Source organism: Aulonocara stuartgranti (assembly GCF_965226115.1).
Source record: "Aulonocara stuartgranti genome assembly, chromosome: 19".
NCBI classification, from domain to species: Eukaryota; Metazoa; Chordata; class Actinopteri; order Cichliformes; family Cichlidae; genus Aulonocara; species Aulonocara stuartgranti.
Genome location: NC_138955.1, coordinates 22,639,925 through 22,660,324, shown reverse-complemented (window position 1 = coordinate 22,660,324; position 20,400 = coordinate 22,639,925). Strand labels below are relative to the sequence as shown.

General features: G+C 42.7%; 2 protein-coding genes across 3 annotated transcripts in view; one reads left to right on the top strand and one right to left on the bottom strand.

Moving 5' to 3' along the window:
- Positions 1 to 7,956, top strand: part of rab3gap2 (RAB3 GTPase activating protein subunit 2 (non-catalytic)) — a 20,803-nt gene extending 12,847 nt beyond the window's left edge. Inside the window, exons 18-35 of one of the 2 annotated variants that reach the window (XM_082515645.1) lie at positions 358 to 448; positions 561 to 682; positions 787 to 997; positions 1,086 to 1,183; positions 1,635 to 1,743; positions 2,000 to 2,160; positions 2,269 to 2,443; positions 2,776 to 2,952; positions 3,584 to 3,690; positions 4,074 to 4,140; positions 4,247 to 4,317; positions 4,416 to 4,451; positions 4,571 to 4,645; positions 5,178 to 5,393; positions 5,844 to 5,933; positions 6,029 to 6,235; positions 6,406 to 6,570; positions 7,402 to 7,956. In XM_082515645.1, coding sequence (XP_082371771.1) covers positions 358 to 448; positions 561 to 682; positions 787 to 997; positions 1,086 to 1,183; positions 1,635 to 1,743; positions 2,000 to 2,160; positions 2,269 to 2,443; positions 2,776 to 2,952; positions 3,584 to 3,690; positions 4,074 to 4,140; positions 4,247 to 4,317; positions 4,416 to 4,451; positions 4,571 to 4,645; positions 5,178 to 5,393; positions 5,844 to 5,933; positions 6,029 to 6,235; positions 6,406 to 6,570; positions 7,402 to 7,554 — 2,331 coding nt within the window. In that variant the 3' untranslated portion in view covers positions 7,555 to 7,956. Of the gene's footprint in view, positions 1 to 357; positions 449 to 560; positions 683 to 786; positions 998 to 1,085; positions 1,184 to 1,634; positions 1,744 to 1,999; positions 2,161 to 2,268; positions 2,444 to 2,775; positions 2,953 to 3,583; positions 3,691 to 4,073; positions 4,141 to 4,246; positions 4,318 to 4,415; positions 4,452 to 4,570; positions 4,661 to 5,177; positions 5,394 to 5,843; positions 5,934 to 6,028; positions 6,236 to 6,405; positions 6,571 to 7,401 lie in introns of both variants that reach the window. The other variant, XM_082515644.1, reaches the window with a different exon arrangement.
- Positions 7,948 to 20,400, bottom strand: iars2 (isoleucyl-tRNA synthetase 2, mitochondrial). The gene is made up of 23 exons (XM_082515646.1): positions 19,933 to 20,400; positions 19,314 to 19,436; positions 18,469 to 18,622; positions 18,228 to 18,376; positions 17,925 to 17,974; positions 17,737 to 17,846; positions 17,571 to 17,658; positions 17,205 to 17,320; positions 16,825 to 16,994; positions 16,311 to 16,401; positions 15,998 to 16,149; positions 15,705 to 15,865; positions 15,440 to 15,542; positions 14,591 to 14,684; positions 12,085 to 12,196; positions 11,904 to 12,006; positions 11,508 to 11,630; positions 11,294 to 11,425; positions 11,110 to 11,216; positions 10,888 to 11,033; positions 10,608 to 10,798; positions 9,500 to 9,644; positions 7,948 to 9,257 (listed from the first exon to the last, which is right to left on the bottom strand). The coding sequence occupies exons 1-23, from the start codon at positions 20,209 to 20,211 to the stop codon at positions 9,112 to 9,114; spliced, it is 3,045 nt and encodes a 1,014-aa protein (XP_082371772.1). The 5' UTR covers positions 20,212 to 20,400; the 3' UTR covers positions 7,948 to 9,111.

The window sequence follows — 20,400 nt, the reverse complement described above, 5'->3', positions numbered from 1 at the left end:
ACCAACCTGCAACTGAAAACTAAATATAAATTGAAAAAGAGATTAAAATTAAAAGTCTGTTAAGTCTAAGAATGATGAAGCAACTTTTACTTTTCTTTCACATGGGACAGGAACCCAAGTAATTTATCTTTTCAAATACTTGAACAGCCCTGATTGGTCCAGCAGCTCAATCCTGGGCCCCTGTTCAAGTCTTCTTGGGCACACTGGCCCTATATGTAAATATCCTTTATTTTCCAGGTGATTTTAAATTGTGGTTGCAACCGAACTGAACACCACTGCTGCCATTATTCACTTAAAACTCTTTTTGTCAGTTGAATATGATGTCATATGAATTTCAGTGTCTCCATTTTCTTTCAGGCACTGGAGTCTCTTCTGTCAAATAAAAACACTCCTGTCTCTTGTCTTGTTAACATCACACGTGCCTTAGATGACACTTTGAAACGGCAAGGTAAAGAATACGTTTACTGATGAAAGAAATGTAATATGAAAGAAAAAAGTGTCAGGAACTTGTATCTCATATTCACCCTGAGCTTGTTTCTCCTTTTGTTTCTGCACTTCAGAGCCTGGGGAAGTGGATGCTGAGTTGCTTCAGCTCTGCTCATCACAGCTCAAACTACTGCAGCTCTACACAGACATCCAGCAACTGCATTCTGCCGCAGATGTCGAGGAAACCGCTGAAAATGTGAGAACACACACACAGAGATTTAAAGAAATTAAGAGCTTCTTTAGAGGTGGTGAGCTGAAACCTCGGTGCTATTCCAGTATTTCTTTCTTCCATCCTTGCAGGACTCCCTTGAAGGCATAGAGGAGGAATTGTCCCGTGTTGCACCGACCTTGCAGCGCTATGCCCAGTTCACACCAAGACCCAGTGTTTCGTTTGCCCAGGATTCGCCTGACTCCCCCCTGCCTGCTCAGGCTTTTCTCTCCCAGTTGGAGTGCACAGAGGATGAGGAGGTTAAGGTGATCCGTAGGTCTGAAACTGAATGGAACCAGTTGGGTAAGGCAGGCAACATAAGTAGGCACATTAATGCTGTTACACTCAATCAAAACTCAGACTGAGTACTTTTCCTGTTTGTCATTTGCAGGAAACTTCTTGTTCTGGAGTTGTCTGTGTGGAAAAAGTCCACTCCATAAAGTTTGTTACACACTACAGCAGGCCGGCATCAGCCCACAGCAGCTTCTGGTAAGCGGGGGCGGGGGGGGGGGGGGGGGGAGAATGGGTGAAAGGTGGGATCAGGATGTGACAGGATGTGTAACTGCTGTTGAGAGAAATCTTACAAATCTTATACAGTGCATACAATTTTATATAGAATTGCATATCTTTTTAATTTTTTACTGTATGATACATACATAATACTGATATGAGGCTTTTTAAATCTTTGCCAGAGATGAACCACAACCCACTGGTGTGTAATTTATTCAGTAATGGTCACTTTATATTGTGATGTCAGTATTCAGTATTTACTGTTAATGAGTGAAAGAACGCAGACTTCATTATCTGCCTGCGTAAGTCTACCCAGCGTGTCTGGAGCCTGATATGTTCTCACATGAAATTAGGGTGTATAATATACTCCAAATAGGTCTTTGAACAAATATCAGTAATTAATTCAGTTCATACTTCCTGTTTCTGTCAGTCTTTGCTGTTGAGTGTGTGGTTGCATCGGGAGAAGGAGTTGCTACAGAAACCAGAGGAAAATGTTCGAAACCTCCACAGACTACTTGTCGCCCTCAGCGATATGAAAGGTACCTGTAAGGCTTGTCGTGTTTGTGTAGTTCGCGAGGCTAAATAATACAACTCTATATGTTAATGGTTGAAGGGCTAATTCATCTGATGTTTCTGATGTTAGATGTGCTGATGTTGGTTGGTGCTCTGGTGGTTTTCTTCAGTTGGACAACAAGAAATCGAAAGAAATGTGAACCTCAAGAAGTAACCGTCAGACTGGAAAAGAAGAATAAGTAGAATAAGAGTGGCCTCTTCTTTTTCTCTCCCTCCGTTTAGGTGCAGTCGAGGAGTCATGGGACACACAGTCAATCTCCCCCTGGTGGCAGCAAGTCCGCACTACATGTGTTCAGTCCCACAACACTGCCGCTGCCCTGCTGGCTGCACTGGTTGCTCACCGTGCTGCTAAAGCTAGCATCACAAGCCGAGCTGATAGCAAGGTAGAGAGGCGTCATGCATTTGAGGACTGTCTTAAGCAAAAAAATAGGAACATAACCCCCTTTAAAAATCAACCAACACTAATGTGTGTGTGTGTGTGTGTGTGTCAGTTTCAGTCAGAGTGGGAGGCAGTGTCACTGGAGTTGGAGCAGTGGGTGGTGTGTGTTCGCCAGCTGGAAGACGTGCTGGTGCTGCAGACTCTGCTGTTGGTGCCTCCTCCACCAGGAGCAACGGGGGGCGCTACAGTTCAGTGCTCTATTAAAACATTGTTGGAGGGAGGCACAGGTAGAGAAAAATAAGTTCAGGGAGACTTCAAGCTGTATGAGTTCATTTTTTACTTGTCATGTTTCTTTTCTTGGTTTTTCCTCACTTCATAAATGTATTCAAATGCACTGTATCGCTGTTCTCTCCTCAGTTACTCCTTGTTTTTATTGACTTCTTCTCTCCATGAATTCAGTGTCTTGATGATATTGACCATAGTTTTCCCCTGATGGCTGCATTCTTCTTTGGAGTGTGGGAATCTGGAACAACTGCCACAACCCATTCAAATACACTGCCTGGCCAAAGCCTAGTTAGTAATTTCAAATACATTCAACGTTTGCTTTTGTCTGTTTCAGGCGGTATTGCCGACAGCGTCTCTAAGTGGGTGTTTAGACAAGACATTTCCCCAGAGCGGCTCAAGGAAATCCTCCAGAAAAGGGGAAATAAAGAAGCAGATGACAATGTGGAGCAGAGAGATGAAGAAGAAAGACATGAGCAGGAGAAAAGCCAAGAGGACACAGACAGGACAGCAGGTGAGGACTGAGGCATTAACACACGTTCGGTATGTTAGTCTTTCTGGGCAATTTTGAGATATAGTTTAACTTGAAAATCCTAGAATAATGTGGCGTCAGCTGTGTTGTTGTTTGTGGTGATTTAAAAAAAATCAAATTCAAAAAGACAAAAAGTAAAATAATGGAAATCGATTACTTAGCCTATTTTTGGACCTCTGTATCAGTAATATATGTTTTTATGCAGATGACACTATGAACTTTCTTATTAAACGTAAGCTTGTTCTCAATGCTAGTCTGGTCACCTAAAAGCATCCAACCTATAGACCACAGTCAAACCAATGATCATCAAATTAAAACTGTCTATTGCTATAAATATTTTGGACTCTAGCTGGGCACATGAGTCTGCTAAAGCCCAAGAATATTGAAAGTAGAAATTGGACATTTGTATAGAAAGATCTCTCTACAGTTAATGTGCAGTGTGACAGTTCTCTTTGGCTAACAGAAGACAATAGCATTGTATGGTATTTATTCATAATGATCAAGGTTTGGTTAATGATCAAATAATCACAGTAAGCTGAAGACAGTATGCAGTACACATTGTTTCATGGAGCCTGAATCCAAATCAGCCTCTGTTTTCTTCCGTGTTTTTCAGAGTTGCTGTTAGCTGTATGCCAGCGGTTCCCACACTCTCTCTCACCTGATTTTCTCTTCGCCCACTGCTGCTGGGAGTATGTGGTGCAGTGGAACAAAGACCCAGAGGTGTGCAAATACACAAGCACGCACACAACGCGTTATCACAAAGTCACACGTCTCCACCCATAAGAAGGAAAAAGCTTTCCCAGATTTAGCATTAGCATACGTCTCTTCCAAGGTTGTCTCCTTGTGCTCTTCTACACCATTTCAAAACCTGCTGCTATGCTTAGATCACTCACAGCCAACACTGGTGAAAATGTAGCAGCAGCAGACAGACTTGAAGGGAAGATTAGCTAAATTTACTTGAGGTTTGGTGCAGCATTGTAAATCTTCTATCTGTGCGCAAACTAACACATACTGTATTTAATAGTAGAAAGTGCAAACTTTCAGATTTTCATAAAGACCTGAAGAGTTCTGCAGTCTGATCTCACACCTGCTTCTCTTCATAGGAGGGTCGATATCTCTGCTGGTCTGTGGAACATTTGAAGATGGTCTCCAGTCCTCATATTCAGCAAGGTGAGTACCACACTGGCTTTCGGTCTGTTTTATTGATCCAATAATACAATGCATGCTTTAGAAGACAGTACCTCCCCGGTAGTCAGCATGTCTTAACTCCTCACAGGTGTTTGTACAATGATGTGGAGCACATTCATTGCCAAGCGTCTCTCAGCAGCAACCTTTCTCATGGAGAAAGTAAGTTCTGGTCATAATGAGTCGAGTTGAGCTCTGTCACTGTGTCGGGACTTTGTACAGAATTAAATCTCTTATTTTATTGATTTATTTTGAAACAGGTGGGGAAAGCACCCAAAGATCGCTTGTGTCGACGGGTAAGAGTTACATTTCAGCACCAATTCTATTCAAAATGTTTATTTGCCGGTAAATATATTAGTCCATACAAATATTCAGATTTAAAGCATGTACTAAAGATCTGTGAATTTTTGTGCAGGATGTCGGGATGGGAGACAAAGCGATGACGTCCTTCCTGGGCTGCTGCGTCCAGCTGCTGAATATCCTCATGGAGGTGACTGGAGTGTTGGTTAGGAATCAGTGCCTTTTTTCTTTTATGAAGTTTTATGTAAGTAAAGGAGACAGCAGAGTGATAGCATGGAGAGTGGTTAGCATGGCAGTGAAACACTGAACGACAACAGTAGGAAGTTTATAGAAATGGGATTTTAGTCTAATATAATGGGAAAGCATTTCTAGTTGTTAGTTTTTTTCCACCTGCTGCCTGATCAAAAGAGCTACTAATACCACCCACACTGCCCACACTGCACCAGAGACCTGATTTATTCTATGCATGTGTGAAAAGGACTTCTTCCTGTTCTTGCCATTCACATAAAACCTGCATGACTGCTGTACTCTTGCAGTAGTGAAGAACACTCTTGCTGAAAATATCAAATAAATTGCTTGAAAAGTAAGCATTAGGAATAAAATCAAATTATATCTTTGGTTTTTCTACAAGATCTTTTTTTCTTAATGAATATGTATAATAGTGTTTAATATAAATTGGAAAATGAATCCTCTCATTAGCTGTATTTTCCTTTTCCGTGCAGGCGGACTCGGCGGTGGAGGAGGTTTCTGCCCCAGAGTTGTCCATCGAGGAGGTGTGGTCTGGAGCCGAGGGCCCAGCTTCCATTGCTGAACTTGCCCTGGAGCAAAGAGGTGTTCACTACCCGCTGGTCCAGCACCACTGCCTGTTAGCATCCCTGCTACATGCTGCTATGACCTTCAGTGTCAAGGTCAAACCATTCAGCCTTTTTGATAGCAAGGTGAGGAGATCGACACTCTGCCAAAGTTTAGAACAAAAACGTAGACATGGAGGGACACTCACTGCTGCATTTGAATCCATCCGTCACCCACTGGAGGTTCTGAAGTCTCCGTAAAGCCACCTCCATGTTTCTTTTAGTTAGACGTTAGGGGAGTTGAAGAGACAGCAGACAGCTGACCACCACAGTGACCTGACAGTTCCAACGGCCTCATCCTTAATGATGCAAACGTTTAAGCATTAATACAATGTAAACCAGAGTTATATAAACAAATCACCTTTCTGTAAATCCAAATCCAGGCTGTACGGGTCGATTCATGTTTTGTAGCCAGTCTTAAGTTGCTATTAGGAAAAATGCAGTTGATGGTACTCCGGTGCTGGCAGATACAGATCACAAATGATACCAGCCGACATTTCTAATGTTTATCTATTTGTGTCACATGTGTGTTTGCAGGGTAAGAATGCTTTCTTCAGAGACCTGACGACCATCCAGCTGATGCCCAGCGGAGACATGGACCCAGGTTTGGTCTCTGTGCGACAGGAGGTAAGAGGTGGAACAAAATGCAGACAGTAATCGGACAATGATGTTCCACACCCATCGCTTGATCTCCTGCTGTTCCACTTTGTCCTCTGTTTCAGTTCCTCCTGCGGGTGCTGACCGGTTGGGTTCAGGCTATAGATGATCCCACTAGCTCCGCTCCACTTCCTTCAAGCGGACCCAAAGCCGAGTGGTGGCCCTCGCTGTGTTTAGAGCTCGGCTCTCTGCTGCAGGTCAACCCAGACATCCTGCGGCGGCATCTCGTCTGCGAGCTCTACAGCCAAGGACTGGATCTTCGGGCAGAAGAGGTTGGAAACTGTTTCCTTGTAGATCACGAAAACTTGCTTAAACTCACTTTAGGCACTAAGACTACTTGGTTTAGGTATTGGTTAGGTGTGGTTATCTGAAGACATTTGTAGCCACAAACCGTAGATCACGAAAACTTAAATCTTAAAGCAATTAATCTCCCCGTCCTCAGGTGATGTTAGAGGTGGAAGATAAGGATGTTTTGGGCTCCCAGTTGTTGGTGCTGACAGGTCAGAGGCTGAGCTACTCGCTTCTCCACAGCCAGAACCAGACGCAGGCTGCCATGGAGCTGCTGGCCCGCCTGCCCCCCACCCTCTGCACGTGGCTGAAGGCGATGGTGAGATCCCAACACTACAGCCTGCTCTTTTCCTAAAGGGTTATTTGCAAGTAGTGCTTGGAGAACTAGAGTGCATAGTTGAGTGTACATACAGGGTAAGAGTCTTTGAACTCTACATTTATGTGTTTTCAGAAACAAATAGGAACCTTTGGTGTCCCCAAAGAGCCAATGTGTTGTTTTTTTTTCTATTGCTCAACTGAATCTGGCACCGCAGTTTCTCCTTTTTGTTTCTTTAAAATGTAGTCATTGCTGAGTTCTGTTCACAGTGACAGATTCTCTGTTATAACATGAAATTGTTTAACTTTTGCTCAAGTTGGTACAGTCATGAGTGTCCAACATGAATAATTAGCCATTAAAATCACAATAGGTTAAATTTAAGGCGTATTAAAAAACTTTTTAATAGAATTTAAATGATCTCAAAAACGTTACACTTCAGTTCAGTTATATCCAGTTCCTGCTGGTTTGGTTTAGGGAGCAAGAACTGGTGGTTTGAGAGTGAGTCAGTTCACAATGACGCTAGAAGATTGGAGAAACCCAATGAGCAGACCGTGCCCTGTGAGCTGCTCTTTCTGAAATTGGTGCAATGATGTCAGTTTTGTCTGAATTTAGAATTAGATAAAAGCAGCACAAATTAAAATCCTGGGAGTGAGAATGGGCTGATTTATTATTACTTACAGATATAAAAACTGACTGAAATCATTGGTGAGACTGTAATAAATTAGAAAGGGGGGGAACTGGTCGCTGCAAGTGCTGCCCCTCAGCCAGGACGTGTAATGTAGTTTAAATAAATCATCTGGTCATTTTTAACTGGAAGTGTGGTTTATTTTGCAGGACCCACGTGAGCTGCGGTGTCCCCTGATCCCGCTGCCCCAGACCAGCCGGCTGGTCGGTCGTCTGATCGAGATACTGCCGGAGAACCACGCTCAGTACAGTCTGGCCCTCCACCTGCTGGAGGCCGTAGAGGTCCTCACCACGGAGGACTGAGGGGAAGATGCTGCAGATAGTTGGAATGTGAGAGACTGTCAGAGAGGAAGAGGATAAAGAACTTTCTCACCCCCGTTTGGAGGTTTTGTTGTTCTGCTCAGTAATCATAGGTGGTGTTAAACACGATGGATTCAGAGGCTTTTAATTGTTTTTTTTAATCCATCTTATTTCCCTGCATGTGACAACAAATGAGATTAAATATTTGTGTTAGTACTCACGTTAAAGTCAGACACCCTGTGTGCCGTGTCAGACGACGACTCCTCTTCTTCACAGATCAGAAATGTATTAGCAAGAAAAATGGACCTGATTTTTTATTTATATATGCAGACTGAACTTTAATAGCTGTGCCTGTACACCAGCTGCTCCCATGCAGAATAAAGATGCTTCTTAAAGCTGGGAGAACATGAGTCTGAAGACCCGTTCTTTATTTTTTCATTTATAAGTCAGACAACTTTGAATTCTTTATGTTTACAAGGAACACAAGCTATTATACAAAGAAGTACCCACCAGCATCAGTTTGCTGTCACAGTGACTCTGTAGTGCATTCTTTTCCCATACAGTAAAAGGAGCAACTAAATCAAACACTCATTTCTCCTCTGGTTTGTAGAGCTGTTTAATTACCTGGATTTATCATCTGCCTCCCCCAGAATATGACAGATCTAAACAGGGAAATACATGTTTGAAAAAGAAAATATCCACAATCCTTATGATCAGGTATGATCTAAATGCACCAACAAAAGAAGATTCCAGCTAGATAACATCAACATTTACAGCAACATTGCAAGCTTACAATTTAGAATAATTCAGTGCATTTTAGGACCTTTTAAAATCTCAAAAATATGGTGGCCAAGACGTTCATATCAGGAGCACCATCTACTAAATTCAAATTTTTTAAATGACAAAGTGCATTCAAGATTGTACAGCTTTGCTGACAGCAGAACTGTCAACATATCCGAGGCACATTTTATTTGGTGCTTTACACAAGGGAGGGAGAACTGAGGGCGCTACATCCAAATGCACTTCTGACAAATTAGCCTGTAGGTGCTGATAAAGTGATTGTTTTAAGGTGTAACTGGAGACTCAGGCAAACCACACAACCCAAACTTGTGTCTCTAACACAATTACGAGGTTTCATTAATAGACGAGACAACAAACATCTCTAAAGCTCCAAAACTTGCCAACTGATACCAAAAATTGTTTAGATTAGGAGAGAAAATGAGAAATAAACGCTACAAACCAGAGGTGACGAGTCTACATTTGCCTTTGGGGTCAAATGTGGCTGTAGCACATTTTTTTTAAAAGAACGCAGACACACGTAAGCTCTCTGAATGGAAACCCCACCTATAGACCATCTTTTTACATTTGTTAAAACACATTTCAGAGACCAGATGCTTTGTTGCCTTCCTGTGCTGAGCTGAGGCTTTGTTTTTCTTCCAATAAGCATCCTCTGAGAGAGAACTACAGCACGACAGCAGATGTTTCTAGTCCTTTTTACAGCCTCCGATGGGCGTGCAAAACCTGGTCTCTGGTCAGCCCTTCAAACCGAGCCAGAGGTCATCAGTGAGCCTGGGAGACGACGCTCTGGCAGCGCGGGCAGAGGCAATCCGCTGAGTTGGCGGTGTAGCGGCGACACCGTGGGCAACGGGCAGCAGAGGTGGGCGTCACTGCGATACTGTAGGCACTCTCCTCGCGGATTACACCACCTGATAAAACACAGACAGATTCTGGTGTGAAACTTGAAGATTTGCAGGTCTGTGAATGTATAGAAATGCAAAAATCCTGTCAAAGCAGTTTGAATAAAAGTAATTTCAACACCAAAATCTTACTTTATGTGACAAAGTATAGATTACTATGGTTGCATACTACAAAAAAAGGTAAGGCATTGCTGTGACAGCTATCAGCTGCTGTTACTCTTATCTGGGAGTTTTAGGCTGAAGGTCCTCACCCTCCAGGTTGATGAGGAAGGTGCCATGGTTCAGCAGAGCCTCCGGATCCAGGTCTCGAGGCATCTTTGTGGCCAGGTTGACCCGAGCTGCCATCATCAGCTCAGCCAGCTGGGAGGTGGTGGAGGTGGGCTCCTCCTGGAGAGACTGGAAGTAAAGTGGATGATGGCAGGAGTATATATATATATATATATATTAAAAACTTCAAGTACAAAGTAGTGCACAGTGTTTCACAAATCAAAAAATGCACGAGTGCTAATATGAGGCACCAGAAATACAAGTTTTTCAATTTCAGTGCACAACAGCAGCTGTCCCGGTAAAGGTAATGTCTGTAATTGTAATTAAGCAAAGTGACACGGTAGCTTGTAAAATCAGCCAGATATTAATTGATATTTAAATTGGATTTCAGTCCATTTATGACTTAAAAAAAAAGCTGGATGGGTTTTGGTGATGATGGGCCAATCTTTGCTCTCCCATTCTAAGTTGTTTCGTGAGTACTTCAAACGTTTTTCCAAACTCTGCTCAGAATGACTCAAGATGAGTGAGAAACTCAGACAATTAATTTTCTCACTGTTATGCTTGAGACGGGTATATTGGGAAGCGTTTATCATGCTTAGAGTGATGCAACATCTTCCTATCAAATTCATTAATATTTCTCTTCTCTCTGCTTCAAGGTGAGAATATGAATGAGACGAGGAGAAACTAGCATCATCATAAATAATGTTTTGACGTTGGCAGACTCTCACACTAAGCTGTAATCAGACTAAAGCAACTAAATTAGCTGATTAACTAATTTATGATGTATATATTTATAAACTTAAATTTATGGATGCATTTATTTGTAACATTTTACAAAGTTACAGCGCGTGTGGATGTTCACCTGGGGGGGTCTTCTTCCTTTAAAACAAGTTTACTAGTCTAAATTTAATTGATTAAGAAATGAGTAATCATGGACGTCCCTTCACTCCGGCAGCCGGCTTCAAAGTCTATATCTATTTCTTTGTTGTTAACAAAACCAACACAAAAACAAACCCATGGAAGTTTCTGTCACACAATCCTTCTGCACTGTCGCACACACTTCCGTTCAGTTTATATGAAGAGCCAGCTTACCTCCATGAGTTCGAACAGGAGACCTGGCTCGATGGCGACAGTGAGGTCGTACCTGGCGGCGTTTTTGCCAGGAATGGAAGACAGGAAGGAGTCCCTGATGGCACACGCTCCTTCCACAGCCTCCTCTAATCCTGGTCGCCGCCACACAGAGCTGCTTTTAATCCAGCCACTTTTAAATAATGTCTCCTCTTCTATTGAAACACAGAAAACATAGAAAGGCTGTGGTGGAGAATGCATGCGGCAGTAAAAGAGTAATCACAGAAAATCGAAAGACACGTACTGTCATGTCCCGGTGCGTGCAGGTACACCTCTTCAGCCATATGTGGCAAGATCGGAGCGATGGATCTCGTCACGCCATCAAGAATTTCCTCTAAAACCGTCTGGCAGGATCTTCGACCCAACGAGTCCTCTGCATCGCAGTACAGTCTGACCGACGGAGAGACAAAGACATGAACAAAGCTACTGGAGGCAAAGGAATCTTTAACATGTTCTGACATGTTACCTGTCCTTGATGATACTGAAGTAGAAGCTGGAGAGTTCTCTGGTTATGAAGGCCTGCAGCACACGGATGACCCTGCCAGCATCAAACTCACTGTAGGCGTCCGTAACCTGCGAACAAAGAGACGTCAGCAGGGGGCACAAATGTGCTCGTTTCATTAGTTGGATGGACTACACCTTAAACACACCTTGATGCTGTACTCGCGCAGCAGGTGTAGCATGTACTGGTCGATGTAGTGCATCTGTTTGGGATCCACAGCCTGCAGTCGTGGGTCGAAGCCCTGCAGGTTTCCGAGCAGGAATTTCAGAGTGTTCCTCAGCTGGAAGGCAAACAACAGCCATGAGAGGAGGTGCAGCAGGTGAGATGAACGTGGCGAGCAGATAAACTGCACCTTAAAGTACCTTACTGATACTGTCCCGGGCTGAGCTGAGCGCAGAGGGGCCAATCTGGACATCAGAGAAGACGTTCGACTCTGCCACCCACCAGCGGAGCACGTCTGCCCCGTAGGCCGGCTCAGTGGGGCCCTGGCAAAGATGACAGGTTAGAAAGTTTCTACACAGAAATGCAAATTTATCTTCTCAGTTTCAGCTTCATTTAAAATCTTTTTTTGTGTGTTTTTTAAAGTGGCAAACAAGGAAATGGTAAAATCAAAGAATCACAATTGGAAATCTTTGATGCGTGAAGTCCTATATTTGCAGAGTGTAGCTGACACAACATGTAGATTGTAGTGAACAATTTATTTAACTTTATCTTAATTTTAAATCTAGAACAGGTTGAAACGTCTTCATCCGTTTTACCTTCCCTCCATTAATGACCACATCAGGATCCACAACGTTGCCCACCGACTTGGACATCTTCTCTCCTTTCTCACTGACTGCAAAGCCGTGGACCACAAGAGACCTGCAACAATATTCATTTTTCAGACACTTCTTTCCGTGTATCATTATCATCTGTGTGACGAGTGGAAGGCACGCTCACTTGTAAGGTGCCTTGTTCCGGACAGCCACACTGGTGAGCAGCGATGACTGAAACCAGCCTCCAATCTGGTCCTTTCCCTCCACATAAACGTCAGCCCGAGAGTCCGACTCCGCTGCAAGAAAAAGCTGAGCTCTGAGCTAAACTGTATAAAATTTGAGTTCAGCATTTAATGATTTGCAAGCTATTTTAAGCTAACAACAATAACACATTCTTAATAAATCTTTAAAGCCTTTACAAAGTAATCTCCCATGGGTCAATGAGATGATTATGGAATTTTTTAATGACAAATACATTGTTATCTAGTATTTAGCTAGCAATTTCAACTCCTAGCAAAACTTAAGCTAATAACTTCAGACTTTATTGATAATTTTAACTACGCATTTTAAATGACTGAAGCATGTTTAGTTAACAATTTATTTGCTAATAATTTCATTTCTTTATCCCTACATTTACATAACAGCTTCTCACACTATTTCAACTGTTTATCCAGTTATGTAGCAAATGAACCTTTCAACACTCTCAGTGTCCTGAATGTTTTTGAAAGGGAGTCATAAAAGGCAGGGTGCTGAGATTCATGCTGTGCTAACCAGTTACAATCTTCCAACTGAACAACATGTTCATCAAAAGTCACAGGAGCTTGCAAAGAAAAGCGTCTGGACTTCTTTAAGTTGCTTGAAGACGTTTCACCTCTCATCCGAGAAGCTTCTTCAGTTCGAAGGTCAAATGGACAAGACTCAGCAGTCCATCTGCATCTAAAGGTCAAAGGTCACTCTTTCAAGGATGCCAATGTTCACATTTTGGACAGAGAGGACAGATGGTTTGAAAGAGGAGTGAAAGAAGCATCTATGTCCACTGTGAGCGACCATCTTTGAACAGAGCCGGTGGTTTACGACACCAACTCTCTGCCATCTATAATCCAGTTTTGAGATCCATCCCCAGATGCCTTAACGCCCACTCACATCCTGGGCCATCTGACCTCAGGAATTCGCATGATAAGGTGGGGCCAGGTTTCACAATGAGCTCACCCGAAACTCTGGCTGATTGGGACCCACGCCCAGTTTCACACCTTGGCTCAGGCGATTAGAGGATCATCAGGGGGTCCTTTTGTCCCTCTGTGGGGGGTCACTCCCACTAGGTTTATATCTGGGACTCTCCACCATTTGACCTTAGAACTGAAGAAGCTTCTCGGATGAGAGGTGAAACGTCTTTAAGCAACTTAAAGAAGTCCAGACGCTTTTCTTTCCAAGCTCCTTAGACTACAATGACCTGGATGACTGAGAACCTTCACAGACATGTTCATCAAAAGACATCACTGAGTACTGGCAGTACTGAGGCACTGCGATGGAGTAGAAGGAAGAAATGGGTTGGCTGGTAAGTGATAACACATCTTTACCAAATATCCCAAAATCTTTTAAAGGTAAAAAGAGGTAAAAAGTACAAGAGAAGATGGAAAGAGACAAAAAAGAAAATAAATGACTATAATACAAAGACTAGAGTGCCTGTCCCTGTAGCTGAACGATCGAACAACCTGTAACCAGAGATTTCTGGAGCCCAGCTGGGAGCCATCTGAGATGTGACTCAGGCTCAGAGTTTTCCTCCATTTCCTCTACAAATGACAACACAACCACACAGATGATGGAAAAACTCTCATACTTCAGCAAATAAGTGTCTATTTGAATCTCCTGGAGCAAAACAAAGCTACTGCGCCATGTGGTAGTAGTTCAAAAATACCTTCAAAATGCAGACAGTTCAAAGTGAGCAGGATCCAACTCTAATATTGGTTGAATTGCTATTAAAAAAAAACATTAACTCCACTCACACCCCTCGGCAAATTTTGACCCAAAATGTGCTGAATAATAATCCCCCACCCCATTACGCCACCTGCAGCCTGAACCATTGACATGAGGCAGGATGGACCCCTGATTTCATCAAATTCTGATCCTATCCCAGATATTTGTGTTTAACAGGTATACCTAATAAAGTGTGTAATTTCTGCTATTTCAACTTTTAACCCAGTGTTTAGTGAACGATTTCACTTCTTTATCCAAACATACTGTTTCCATACTATTACCAGTTTTAACTTTTAGTCATACTTATTAACCGGTTTTCATTTTTTCCTACTTCTGACCCTGACAGTGAGCAGGAATTTCTTCCAGTTCTAAAAACAGATAAATAAATCCAATCACCTTGTCCGGTATCTGTGATGTGCTGACGTTTGCTAATCCAGGACTCCGACTAGCCCACTTTCACTAATGATGCTTTGCAAAGCAGCTTACCTGGCATGTGGGACTACATAAAGTAGCTTCAAGTAGCTTTGTCGCTAATAAAACTAATAACAGGAGGTTTGATTAGAGGCACCTGGAAACCTTCAGTCACAGGCGTGTTCTGCTGCTCTGAGACGATCATTTTCAATGTCCTCGGAGAGGTTTTTACAAAATTAACAAAATCCATTAATACTTTTACATGATCTGCATAACAGGACAAACTGAAGAAACTTCAAATGTACCTTCGAGCACTGCTGCCCACGACGCTCCACTGTCAAACCAAATGTCCAGAACGTCTTCTCCACGAACGTAATCACTCGCTGCACCTGCTTTACTCTGAGACAAATATATATATTCACAGAAAAACTGTGATAAGTTTTACATTTACGAGAAAAACATCTCAAATATTCTCTTAGAGAAAAAAAAAAAATGTCAAAAACATTGCCAAGAGTAAAGCCATGTGCCCTTGACTCCCCATGATGCCTTTAAAATCATTAATGGATATGGTTTCAGTTTTTCCTTGTCCACAGCATGTAAGAAAATGCTTTTCCCAGACTTATCAAAGTCCAGCCACCATTTGAAGTGTAGCTGGTAACTTACCGGAGTAGAGACAGAAGGGTGTAGAGCTAGAGTGGAAATTTACCCAATATTGGTTTATAGATATAGATAAGAAGCATATGCACGAATGACACCATCATCAGCACAGAGGTGTATTTTTGCTTAGATGTCCTTGCAAATGTCATTAATAAAAACGGGTCCCAACACGGAGGCCTGTTAATCCAAGAAAAATCTGATTTACGGCCCCCTGTGTGGACACACACTGGGTTTGATGCACCAGTAGGTTTGCTCCTAAGCTTGTACACTGGTTTAGAAATAGAACCCAGAAGGGCTGTTACACTGTTGCACATTTTTCCTACAGTTGTTGTAGTTTTTACAAAATGCCGTTGCCTAAAAAGTGGGACGGCAAAGTTAAAAATGCTTGAGGATGGGAAGGGATGCCTCTGGCAATGACATCAATGATGGATGACAGTGAGGACCCTGTTATCAGTAATATCTGATTGTTAGCTGTTTCCACACATTAGTTTTCGCACCTTCTTGAGCACCTCGGGAGGCAGCAGAGTCTCAATGGGAAGCTCCCACCAACAGTCGCTGCCCTTTTCTTTGAAGAGCTGTGCGATGTGGGACACAGTGTATCTGTAAAGGTCAAAGAATCACAGATGTTTGCCAGTTTGTAAATACTGTTTAAAAAAAAAAAAAAAAAGAAAGAACAAAAAGAGAAATTTCAAGCATACAGTAAATATGTGCACGCAGCTGTTGGTGTGTGTGTTTTATTATGAATGCGTTTGTTGGCTTTACTTGTTGATGAGAGCCTCTCCACTTTCTTTATGGTAGAAGACGGGGATGGGGACGCCCCAGCTGCGCTGCCTGGAGATGCACCAGTATGTCCGTCTGTCCAGCATGGTGAGCAGGCTGCTCCTGGCCGACTCGGGCAAAACACGCACCTTCTGCAGGGCCTCCTGCAAAATCCCACGCACATACTTCTTTAGACAAAACTGGAAATGTGAAGCACTCTCGCTCACTGGAAGAAATGAAGTGTCAGGTACAGACGAAAAAACTAATCTGGTCCAAATGATCTGAATGTCTTTTACCTTTGCTTTGTCTTTGAGTGACTCTGTGTTGATGAACCACTGTTTGCTGGGTCTGATGACTACAGGTTGCTTTGTCCTCCAGTCATACGGGTAACTATGGACGCACTGCTCCTCCTTCAGCAGAGCATTGCACTGCTTCAGCATTGAAATCACTGAGTGAAGCAAGCATCAGATACATCCATCATCAAACAAGAAACAAACTCATTTTCAAAACATTTTTTTTTATCTTGATTAACAATATTATTAAAAAATTATTTCTTTTTAGCAGCCTGTAGAAACCCCGTGCTCTTCCCTCTTTTCCATGTTTTTATACCTTTATCATTTCCTTCTGTCATTACAGAAAGCTTCTGTAGTTCAGGTCCAGCTAATTCATTGAATGTCCCATCTTCATCCACCATACATTCCTTTGGTAGAAGAATAATGTGCACAAATACATCAGGTTTTATCATATACTGTAGCCACATTATTCATCAAACATGGTCCACACTGTTAAATAATAATCTCCTTGCATGTATATTGGCTATACTGATTAATGAAAATCCCTTTTTGTATTTTATTTGCTTTTTACAGATTTCAGCCAACTCACAAAGCTTTCAAAAGTCAAAACCTAAGAAATTATGTCTGTGTGTGTACAAAAAGAATTATTAAAAACATAAATACATTTCCAATTGGATTTTTTATATATTTCTGTATTTTCACCTTAGTTATTTCCCCAGAAATATGTTTTTTTCTGTATTTCTTCCTACTTTTGGCTCATTGGGGCCTCCATATACCCACAAGTTTTTTCTTGACTGTTGGGATTTTTAGTTTTTACACACAGAACACACCACAGGCAGTTTAAACTGCGAGGCCACACTGTAGTCCTCCATCCCATGCGCCGGTGCCGTGTGAACCAATCCAGTTCCCTTCACCATGGTCACGTGATTAGCTGGCAGCAATGGCACTTGTTTGTCAGGAATCGTGGGATGTTTGCAGATCCCACCTTCAAGCAGGGAGCCTAGGAGAGGAAAAAGATGGAGAAACAACTCTGCTCATCTTCTCAAACTTTGGGGCAGGGTCCACTGATGGGACGCAGAAGGAAAAATACAGAGAAGAATTTCATTTCCCCAAAATTCAACCTGGATTATTTTTGTTAAAAGCTCATTTCTACTGCAGGAAGTATCACGTCTGCACCTGGTAACGTGATGCTTCAGACACTGTGTGTTACCTGTGAAGACGCCTACAGTCTGCAGGTCTGTGCCCAGCAGTGCTGCTATGCTGGCCGTCCGCTCAGTTGCTACTAGAAACTTCTCAGAGTTGTCCGCTCTCTTCACCACAGAATACCTGCAAGCAAGACAGAAAACAACTCACTCAAAACCCCACCACGCTATCCACGTAACTGACATCATAATAATAGTGCCTGGGTTAGACAATGTTTGGTTTAAAACAAACAAACAAACAAATACACTCTATAGTTATGAAATGGAAACACATCTCTTAGGTTTAGGTAATAAAGTTTGCTTTTTTCACGACTGTCACATTTTGCAATGAGACCAAGCTGGACGAGTCTCCAGTGTGTGGTGCTGTTCCTTACTGGGCATTTGGCATGTAGCAGACAGCCTGGTTAGCAGGAATGGTCCAAGGCTGGGTGGTCCACACCAACACGGAGACACTTTCCATCCCTGCACAGACACACACAGTCAGGAGATTTCATACCAGGTGAAAAATGACTAAAAGCTTTATCCACATGTGTGCTTCACCTTCTTGTGAAGCGATCTTTGGTGGAAGCGTGACGAGGGGGAATGTGGCATAGACGGCTCTGCTCACATGCTCGGTGTTGTACTCCAGCTCCGCCTCTGCCAGAGCTGTTCTGTAAAAGTTGCAGCAATAGATTCAAGATTAGAAGAAATTATTACAAAGATGTAATAACTGCAATAAACTGCATTACCCGGATGAAGGAGACCAGAAGACAGGCTTGTAGTCCTGGTAAATGAGCCCCTGAAGAACAAAGAGGGACAACCACATTAGACCATACACTGGAAGCTAAAGATATCTCAGTGAGTCCCATTTTGATGTTTAAATTAAATAAACGAATTCAAAAATAAATAAATAAATAAAATGTTCTCTGACTGGGGTTTGGGGGTCTGTTAATCCAGCTGACACAAAGAAAGCCTGGTCATGCTGAACCTGCTTTGTAGGTACATCACTCTACTGTGACACTGCCTGATGCTTAGATCAGATCATCACCCACCTTACTGTGCATCTCTTGGAAGACTTTCAGCTGAGCAGCCTCGTAGGTGCCATCAAAAGTGTAGTAGCACTGATCCCAATCAGCCATCACCCCCCAGCGCTGGAATGCAGCTTTCTGGCGGGCTATTGCTCCCTCTGCAAACTCCCGCGCTGGATGAGACAAACCAAACAGCAGCTGCATAAAATTTGAATAAAAGTCACCAGAAAAAGCCCTCTTTCTACTTCCTCCTTCTTCTTCTCACCTTTCTGTCTGATCTGCAGAGGACTAAGGCCGCTCGTCCCCAGGTCTCCCAGAGCCTTCAGCTCAATGGGGAGGCCGTGGCAGTCCCACCCTGGGATGTAGTGCACCTGCCGCCCTCTTAGCATCTCAAAACGGTTACGGATGTCCTTCAGGATCTGAATGGAATAATAATTGAGAAGCTAGTAAATATTTACAAATCATGAGGGCAGGAATAAATACGCCGTTGTTCGCATCCAAAAGTTCCGTCTTATTTGTTACTTTCACTATAGGAGGAAGAGTAGGTGAAATATACTACCGGTACTTCCATGTTACTCTAACCTTCTCAGTCTCAAATTCCTTTGGAAGGTATTTCCTTTTAACTGGGCTCAGACAGAGTTCCTTTAACAGAATAAAGTTGATGTCTTTTGTTGTAAACCAATTATCAAAAAGGATTCTTACTATGCAGAGACATCCAGGAGAAACCTTGGAGTACAAAATGTTATCTTTAACAGTTGATGTTTAAAGGACTAGTATAACTTTTATAATGAACAGTGACCCAATTTTTGGATTTAAAAAGGCTAAAGGTGGGTCAGGGTTGGTTGGCAGATGGTGTTAGCCCTGCAACAGGTAGGTGATCTGTCCAGGGTGTGACAGCTGGGGTAGGCCCCAGCTCAACTACAATGCTGAATTGGATAAGTGAAAGAAAATGAATGGATGGATGTGACCTTATGTACAAAGATGCTTTTGTTTTCCTCGTAAAATGCACTCATTATTATACACGTGTTTTGTGGTATAACATTATATTTGCAAACCAATTTTCATTGGAGGAGGACTTGATGATAGAAAGCTGAAAGGTTTCACTTTTACCTTATTGAGAGCGTGTCCAACATGAGGGTCTCCATTAGCATACGGAGGTCCATCATGAAGGCAGAACTTATTCTTGGCCTTCCTCTCCCGCTGCCATGAGTACAAATCTGCAAAACCACACTCCTGCAAAAAACAAAAATTAATATCTATTAAATCTTGAGTGAGCTTTTCCAATATGTATGAAGGCATGATATAAGTATTTTATCACGTGTGACCAGGCTTAGTAATCCCATTCCTGTAACTTTTACTCGTGTGTTAATTTATAATTTTCTCAAGTCAAAATTGTTTTATTTTCTTCTTTTACTTCCTTTGTAAAATTTCTTATACTGTCTTGTGCTAATCACGTTACAGTAATCCCTTTAATATTTCATGAATAGCACTTTAAACTGCCTTGTCGTTGCAATGATCTGCATGTTTCAGCTCAAAATTGAAATCAGGACTAGTTAAAAGTAACAATGATATAGCTGTCAGCCTGAACAGTCATGCCGAATTAAAGACTAAATGCTAAACAAAAGTATAAACTATTCGTCTGTTGTAGTTTATCGAAACCACTTAGTAAGCGACATAAAACAAATAGAATTTAACAATTTTTGAATGAGATTTCGTTAGCCTGCTGTACCTGTTGTATTTGGAGTTCTCGGTCCAGAAGCTTCTGTCCGGTCAGTTTCATCGGGAACTCGGTCTTGGGCAAAAGCACTGAATCCCGGTACAGTGCGTTACCGGAGCCGTTCTCTGCGGGCTGACCATTAACTTCACCCGAACCGGTACCGTGACAGCGGCGGCTGGAGGTGCAAGACCGAGCGCCGTGCAGGAGGAGACCGCCTCCCCGCTGTGACCTCCGTGCCCATCGCACTAGCGTCTGGCTCCCCGCCGAACTCCGGCACAGCAGCCGCAGCATGGACAGACGAATAGCTCTGCGGCCGAGCTGCTAACTCGCAAAAACAGACAGCTTTGTTGTTTCTGCGTGAAGTTTCCGTGTTGTTTTAGTCCGCCCTTCTGTATTAGCGTGCTCTGTTTCCTTCGGAAGAAATACAGGAGAGGACAGCTACGGAAACCCAGCGGGGTCATGGGTGAAGCTTTCGCATTT

Bases quoted from the DNA above. Each gene is read 5' to 3' on its own strand.
- iars2 (XM_082515646.1), bottom strand. From the start codon at position 20,211: ATGCTGCGGCTGCTGTGCCGGAGTTCGGCGGGGAGCCAGACGCTAGTG. The intron at 17,975-18,227 runs GTGGGTGATGAT...TTTGTTCTTCAG, and splicing joins TCCAAGAGATGCACAGTAAG to GGGCTCATTTACCAGGACTA. The intron at 16,150-16,310 runs GTATAAAAACAT...TGCTTCACTCAG, and splicing joins GACAGAAGGAAATGATAAAG to TGATTTCAATGCTGAAGCAG.